The 8,687-nt window shown below is 40.7% G+C and overlaps 1 protein-coding gene across 2 annotated transcripts in view; it reads right to left on the bottom strand.

Moving 5' to 3' along the window:
- The window catches only part of lsamp (limbic system associated membrane protein), a 181,229-nt gene that overhangs the window by 6,607 nt on the left and 165,935 nt on the right, over nucleotides 1-8,687 (bottom strand). For both annotated transcript variants that reach the window (XM_016471433.1, XM_016471351.1), the window contains 2 exons: nucleotides 3,565-3,690; nucleotides 873-1,004 (listed from right to left, as the gene is read on the bottom strand). In XM_016471433.1, coding sequence (XP_016326919.1) covers nucleotides 873-1,004; nucleotides 3,565-3,690 — 258 coding nt within the window. The remainder of the gene's footprint in view (nucleotides 1-872; nucleotides 1,005-3,564; nucleotides 3,691-8,687) is intronic.

Raw genomic sequence — 8,687 nt, 5'->3', positions numbered from 1 at the left:
ACAGTCTGACCTCACACACAGTCTGATCTCACACACACAGTCTGAGCTAACACATGTCAGTCTGATCTCTCACACAGTCTGATCTCACACACAGTCTGATCTCACACAGTCTGATCTCTCACACAGTCTGATCTCACACATGTCAGTCTGATCTAACACACACAGTCTGATCTCACACACAGTCTGATCTCACACACACAGTCTGAGCTAACACATGTCAGTCTGATCTCTCACACAGTCTGATCTCACACACAGTCTGATCTCTCACACACAGTCTGAACTCACACATGTCAGTCTGATCTAACAGTCAGATCTCACACAGTCTGATCTAACACAGTCTGATCTAACACACGTCAGTCTGATCTCACACACAGTCTGATCTCACACACACAGTCTGATCTCACACAGTCTGATCTCACACACACAGTCTGATCTAACACACGTCAGTCTGATCTCACACACAGTCTGATCTCTCACAGTCTGATCTAACACACAGTCTGATCTAACACACGTCAGTCTGATCTCACACACAGTCTGATCTAACACACAGTCTAATCTCACACAGTCTGATCTCACACAGTCTGATCTCACACATGTCAGTCTGATCTAACACAGTCTGATCTCACACACACAGTCTGATCTCACACACAGTCTGATCTCACACATGTCAGTCTGATCTAACACACAGTCAGTCTGATCTCACACAGTCTGATCTCACACATGTCAGTCTGATCTAACACAGTCTGATCTCACACACACAGTCTGATCTCACACACAGTCTGATCTCACACACACAGTCTGATCTCTCACACACAGTCTGATCTAACACACACAGGATGAGAAACTCGGTCTGATCTCAAACATCTACTCACAGTTAACCACCACGCTGACATATTTTACATCAGGAGTGGAGACGTCATTGCTCGCTTTACACTCGTAACGTCCGGCCTGAGATCGAATGATCCCAGAGATCTCCAGATACTCGCCCACATCCAGAGCCTCGGCTGAGAAACACACACACAAACACACACATCATCATCATCATCGTCGTCCAGCAGAGGGCGCATGTAATGCTGTTCAAACACATGCATCACATCAGTAACCTCAACACTAACATCATATATAATAAAATATCATAATATTCCAGCAACATCAACAAACCAGATCTGATCAAACAGAATCACACTAATAAAACATAACAGCTGCTGAGATTGAGCTGATGATACAGAACATGAGCAACAGATTCAGAACATCAGAACGCCAGGAGCTTCAGTGATCTGATCATGTTCACCATTAATTAAATCAATATCTCACACACACACACACACACACACACACACAGATCTGGTCAGCTTTTCATCAGTTGAAAAGCGATTCAGAACACAAGTGAGTGGAGGGGGGCATTTGCATATTCATGTTTTATTCATGAGCATCATTTACCACAGTGAGGCACAATGCATTTATTAAGTGAATACTAATTTATGTAAAACCACGAAATTGGCAAAGTTCAGCAGAACCGAAAGATCACACACACACACACACACACAATACACATAATGTACACACACACACACACACACACACACACCTGTGATCTGATTGCTTAAATGCATCCTTTAATACTCGTTCTTCCTTGCGCAGCGTTAATGAGCAGATAATGATCAGTTAATGAGCAGGATGAACATAGAAGAGATGAGATCTGACGTCTGACACAAAGGAAATCTTACAAACAACCTATGTGTAAAAACACAATAATCACACGTACAGTAACACATGCGCTGTGTGTGTGTGTGTGTGTGTGTGTGTGTGTGTGTGTGTGTGTGTGTGTGTGTGTGTGAGTGTGTGTGTGTGAGTGAGTGTTTGTGTACTTATTTTGACTACACTTGTGTGGATCAAATTTCCGCACTTATATTGTGAAACACTTTACGAACACACTAGAGAGACATTTTCCTGCTCCTCACTAGTGAAAAAGGCTTATAAATCTGCTGAAGATGTTGTGATGTAAATCTAGTGTTCTGCAGATAATGGGTAAGTAGATAGAAAATCAGTGGAAGTCTATGCAATGCCCTCACTAAGATAGCCAGAGAAACTGTGTGTGTGTGTGAGAGAGAGAGAGAGAGAGAGAGAGAGTGTCTGGGTTGAGTGTGTGTGTGTGTCAGTGAACAGCAGACATGAGCAGCTTGTGTTTGTGTTCATCTCTAACATGAACTCGTCAGTGTATATATGAGTGATTTGAGCTGTAAAGTGTCTAGATGGTGCTGCTGAGGTGGAGGAACTTCTGCCGATGTCTTTTCTCTGGTTTGATTAAACTGAACACGAATCTGAAGTCTCTGACTAACCGAGAGAATTAACATGAGCTGGACGTGTTTTCAACACAACTGAAGCGACTCGTTCACAGTCACATGACGCATGACGTCTCCTCCAATTAGCCTTTTTCACACTTCCGTGTTTCTGGCTTCCGGATTGGCGCTTGCAGGGTAAAAGTTTTTCCGGTGACAATTGCGGCCGTACTTAACAAGAATGAGTTCGAGAATCAAAGTCTTTTTATACAAATTAGAGATTGTGAAAATGCTTGAACTGCCGGTACTTTACTCTACAAAGCGCAAACATTTCACAATTAACTGTTTGGTCAGCTCGGGTCATCACAAATACAAGTTTGTTTAAATCTAAATGGTGTCAATTATAATTCAGTTAGTTTTGCCGTTCTGTCCGTTTGGTGCTGGCTGTGAATTATGACTCGCCACGTTAATTTTTTTTCGCTAATTATTATTATTAATGTAATATTGTATGTTCTACTTGCTCTCCTTTGCATTATTAACGTGATGGTTTAAATGTACGTTGTATAATGTGCCCTGGGAAATAAATAATAAACAAGAGATGACTCGGATTCATGACTTTATTCCTATTGTATCAGATTACGTTATTGTGTTGAGTTTAATATGCTTCAACCAGACTCAGTTGTACCGGAGATCAAAGACTATATAAAAAGGGATGCTATATTGAGCGCATTATCTCACGATTCAGCGGTCTGAGTGGCCTTATAAGTTACTAACAAGTAAAATGTTATTTCTTTGTAGATTATATAACAACAACTTGGAAAACAGACAAAACAGAAAAGGTAAGAAGCATTATTTGAGAAAAGGGCATACTAATATAATAGGCGCAGACCTGTAATGGAACTAACTTTACCCTGCGCTGACGTAATTTCCGATTTTTGTGAAAAAGGCTAATTGAGCCGCTCAGTGCTGGTTTAGAGCTGGTTTAATGTTACAGCAAACACTGATAACACTTGATTAATGTTCCAGCTGTTAAAAGGCCTCTGTCTCCGACCTCTAGTGAAGAACATGCTGACAGAATCCAGGTCAGAGCGTTTGAAGGTTCTTCTGTGAGTCTGAAGGACATGCGGACACTGAACCCACGATCACTTCAGACTGACAGAACCCTCACAATCAGGCGCCTGCTGGGGTGTTGTAGTTTATGTGATGTGGTTGCAACAACACACATGATCTGCAGCACACAGGGTTTAATAGGAGAATTTCCAGCAGCTGATTGGCTGTCTCTCACCTGACGGGTTGAGCAGTCTCCAGGTGATGGAGGGATCTGGCCTCCCACTGGCCAAACACGTCAACGTCACGTTACTGCCCTCGTTCACAGTGATGTCGTCCGAAACTTTATAGATGACTGGAGGAACTGAGAGAGAAAAACCGAGCAGAACGATATGAGCGGGAAACACTGAGGGATGCTGGGAGATTTGTGTTCATGCTAATACAGATACACACACATCAGAGTGTCGCTCATAAACATCCGCTTGATCTCATAACACACACACACTCATAATAAACTCTGTGGTGTTTAATGCGGACGCTGCAGAGCTTCAATAAAGCCAAACACGTGTGGAAATATCACACACACATCATCTGTTATGAGCCGCAGACACACTCGTCCATTATTCCTGCACATGTCTATCAATGCACACACAATCCCACATATTTATCAAACCCATGCACCATTTAATGAAGCGCTTTGTCATTTTCTTGATTTACTCTGAGATCCAGACTAACGTGAACTCAGATCTGCAGCTTCAGCAACACAAACCTGCAATAAATCAGTGGAGAGAAACAGAGACTCATCTGCAGCACATCTGCCTCCAGCAGCGCTCATACGCATTCATCTGTCTGTCAACACTCACTCTGATCAGACCCCGCCCCTAATGACTCAAACACCACCCAGACACTCATCTACACCACAGAGCTCCTCGCGCATTCATCTGTCTGTCAGCACTCACTCTGATCAGACCCCGCCCCTAATGACTCAAACCCCACCCAGACACTCATCTACACCACAGAGCTCCTCGAGCATTCATCTGTCTGTCAGCACTCACTCGTTCTAATCTCTGTCATTCTAATCTCTGATATAGTCCTCCGTAATCCCAGGCCCCGCCCCTTCAGCACTAAACTCCACCCCAGTCTCCACCCCACACACTATTCTACACCACAGCGTTCATCACATCTTCATCTGTGAACATTCGCTCAGCCGCTGTCAATCTGATCTCTAATGACATCCTCTCTAATCCCAGACTCCGCCCCTTCTGACGTAAGCACCGCCCCAGGAGTGCAATAAAGGAATTATGCAAATCAGGCTCAAACACACCCACAAAATTAATACTGACTGCAATTTGCACAGAGCAGGGAATGAAACTATTACACAAGTCAAGAAGTCAGCTGATCATAATTGAGATCATTTACATAGAGAACTCTTAAAGGTAAAGTGCTAAATAACAGCAGAGAGGTGGAAATGATCATGGAAAATGAAATTCATGGCAACCCGGACTGGCATTACATAATATGACTGCTGGGAAAAAATAAAATGCTAAAACATGTTGAACAAGAGGCCAGTACGCAATCTCGGAGCTCCTCTGGATGAGATGAAGTGCTCTCTGTCTGTCTGTAGGTTTGTAAATGGACAGACTTGTTGTCAGTGTCTGATAAATGATGTTCACTAGGTGGCAGATTGACTCTGTTTCTCACAGCAGTGCTTCTGCACTTCATTCTCTCGCTCTGTCTCTCTCTGCTTTCTCCTTAACCAATCACTGTTGCCTTTTTAAAAACACTCTCTCTCTCTCTCTCTCTCTCTCTCCTCTGTCTTTCTCTCTAACATGCATGAAATTGGAATTGTAGTTGCAGCAGGACTGACAAAAATATCTCTAACAGAAATACATGTTTCTCCAGCCCGACAAGAGCAGACTCATAAACCACACACACGGCATCATTTCAGGGTTTTCTGGCCCATAATTCCTGACCAGAGTCGCTCTCACACCTGAAAACACCTTCAGCAGCTGCTCATTATACTGCAGTTTATGATGTTAATATTAGTTCATAAAAGCCTCATGAGTGAAAATCATCATGACGTTCATACAGAAACAGCTGCCAGACCCTCGACAAAAAACACTTTACTAACACTGACATTCCTAATACTACAGACATTATTAATACTACTGAAATTACTAATATTACTGACATTCCTAATCAGGCACGTGCACACATAGACATCAAAGGGGGCTTGAGCACCTGCCATTTTTCTTCCTCGAGAGAAAGAGTCCTTGTTTTCCTGGGGAGTTTTTTTTTATTTATTTTTTTTATAAATGAATATATATATACAAACTAATAAAAAATCAAAATATCGGGTCGGGTCGGGAAATGTTGAGACTGTCGAGTTCCGACGCCCCTCCGCGTCTCCGCAGCACAGCAGTGTAGCACACATTGATCAGCACATGTGCATCACACAGAGAGCCGCAGAAGTGAAGCCCTCCCTCCCTTTACAGTTGTGTTTGTCTTGGTGTGGAGGTGAGTGGTGATGAACAAAAGACTAAAAGCTACCTGTGCCTCGAATTTACAGCTAATTACCCAAAAGACAAAAGGCAATTATAGTTAATTTGTCTTGCTAACATCCATGACTCATGAGAGCTACATGATTCAGTTAACTGCATGATTCAGTTTATTAAAATGCATTTAGAATGATCACAAAATTCAAGATATGGGGGCAGAAATTTATATATTTATATAATTTCATATAGTTAATAAGTATCGCACGAAGACTGTTTTTTTCCACCAAAAAGCAGCATGATTACAAATGTGATATTGATTTTATACAGCAGTCCAATAAACAAGAATTGAATATTAAGATACTTACGTTTTAGACACAATATTGACTGTTTTTGCTCTATTTCACCAACAAATATAATTCCAATTTGCTCTCTGAGCAACATGACAGTGTTTCGTTCCTGAATGAATCAACCGTTTAAATTATTCGGTTCAGCCGCAAAGACTCACTCATTAACGGTGACTTGCTGCCACCTACTGGTGGTTTTAAGTTCACTATTAAAAGTATCTTTTCATTTTTTTTTTTGTTTTTCAGTATTCAGCATTCAACGTTTTATGTTTAAAATATCAAAACAGTATGAATGCATTTGTAACTGCAGGTTAAATACATTCATGTCCTGCATTAAACAGTGTGTGTGCAAGTGTCTGAGAGTGCAAGTCTGAGAATGCAAGTCTGAGAGTGCAAGCGCCAGGCTGCAGCCAGACCCTTCTCCACTTTTCTGTGAACTGATCACCACACAGAATATGAAGAATATCAAACATTTTAGGAGTCAGCTGTCCACGGCAGCCCTTAAGATATCAGAACAATAACACACTCAGCAAAATATCATCTAATTAATCAATAAAATCCCAGAAAATATTGAGATATATTTTTTGTCAATATCGCACACCCCTAATATATTTAACGCTTTGATTAGAAAAAAAAAATAAATAAATATGAGAAGTGCCCTTTTTTCCACGTGAGCCCCTGCCCACTCAAAATGTATGTGCACGTCCCTGTTCCTAATACTACAGACATTATTAATACTACTGAAATTACTAATATTACTGACATTACTAATACCAGTGGCGGCTCGTCAGGGGAGGCACAGCTTCCCCATAATTTTGAGGTGAAAATAGGAGGAGGACGATTTAATGTTAATAAAATTCACAATTCATTTCAGTTCATGTCTCAGAATGTGTATTTTTTGTTTGTAATTTCACAGTTGTAATACCATAACGTGAAAGCGCCGCTTTTCTATCGCGAATGTGCCGAATCTGCTGATGTAATTACAACCGCTAGGTGATAGAGAAGGGTAGGGGGAGGCCGGAGGAGAGCTGAGCTCTCGTGCCTCCGTTGGTAAAAAAAATCAGCCAATCACCATCAAGTGTTCACTTTCAGCGCTGAGGAGTGTTGATTACTGACCTTATGACTGACATTACTAATATTAGACAGTATTAATACTACTGAAATGACTAATATTACTGACCTTATGACTGACATTACAAATATTAGACAGTATTAATACTACTGAAATTACTAATACTACTGAATTACTCAAATTACTGAAATTACTAATATTACTGACATTACTAATACTACAGACATTATTAATACTACTGAAATTACTAATATTACTGACATTACTAATACTACAGACATTATTAATACTACTGAAATGACTAATATTACTGACCTTATGACTGACATTACAAATATTATAAATTACTAATATTACTGACATTACTAATATTAGACCTTATTAATACTACTGAAATGACTAATATTACAGACTTTACTAATATTGGACATTATTAATATTACTGACATTACTAATATTAGACATTATTAATACTACTGAAATTACTAATATTACTGACATTACTAATACTACAGACATTATTAATACTACTGAAATTACTAATATTACAGACCTTATGACTGATATTACAAATACTATAAATTAAAATAAATTACTAATATCACTGAAATTACTATATTAGACATTATTAATACTACTGAACATTCAATTCTCTACTCTGTCCCCCTCCACCACCTCCCACCACTGTCAATTCTCAGCCCCACACACAGGACCTCAAACCATCCACACCCACTGCTAAAACTCCCATCTTCTCCTTCTGTCCCCTCACTGAGGCAGAAGTATCAAAACTTCTCCTCTCCAGCCAATCCTACAACACGCCCTCAAGACCCAATCCCCTCACACCTTCTCCAAGCAATCTCTCCTACACTCTTACCAGCACTCACACACATCATCAACACATCACTTCTCACAGGCACTTTCCCCACTGCATTCAAGCAGGCTCGGGCAACCCCACTGCTCAAAAAACCTACATTAAACACTTAACTTACAGATAGCTACAGACCTGTCTCTCTCCTTACTTTCATAGCAAAAACACTAGAATGAGTTGTTCTTAACCAGGTATCATTATTTCTTACATAGAACAACCAACTGGATCCTAACCAGTTAGGCTTCAGGAGTGACCATTCAACTGAGACTGCGCTACTGTCAGTCAGTCTGTGAAAGTGATTTTGTGCCTCTTTGGGATGAACAATAATGCGTCGTTCACTTGCAGAACGCAAGCTTCTAGAGGGCACATAAAGTCTGAAGTAATGAATTTAGGTAAATGGGTGCAGAGTGGTTTTGTAGCTACTGGTAGCCAGTGCAAATTGATGAACAGAGGTGTGACGTTCGTTCTTTTCGGCTCATTAAAGATTAATCTTGCAGCGGCATTTTGGATTAATTGTAGAGGTTTGATAGAAGTGGCTGGAAGACCTGCCAAGAGAGCATTGCAATAGTCCAGCCTGGA

This window comes from Sinocyclocheilus anshuiensis, unplaced genomic scaffold (assembly GCF_001515605.1).
Source record: "Sinocyclocheilus anshuiensis isolate Anshui unplaced genomic scaffold, SAMN03320099.WGS_v1.1 scaffold173, whole genome shotgun sequence".
NCBI classification, from domain to species: domain Eukaryota; kingdom Metazoa; phylum Chordata; class Actinopteri; order Cypriniformes; family Cyprinidae; genus Sinocyclocheilus; species Sinocyclocheilus anshuiensis.
Note: the sequence above shows the minus strand (reverse complement) of the source record. Positions and strands in the feature narration are given on the sequence as shown.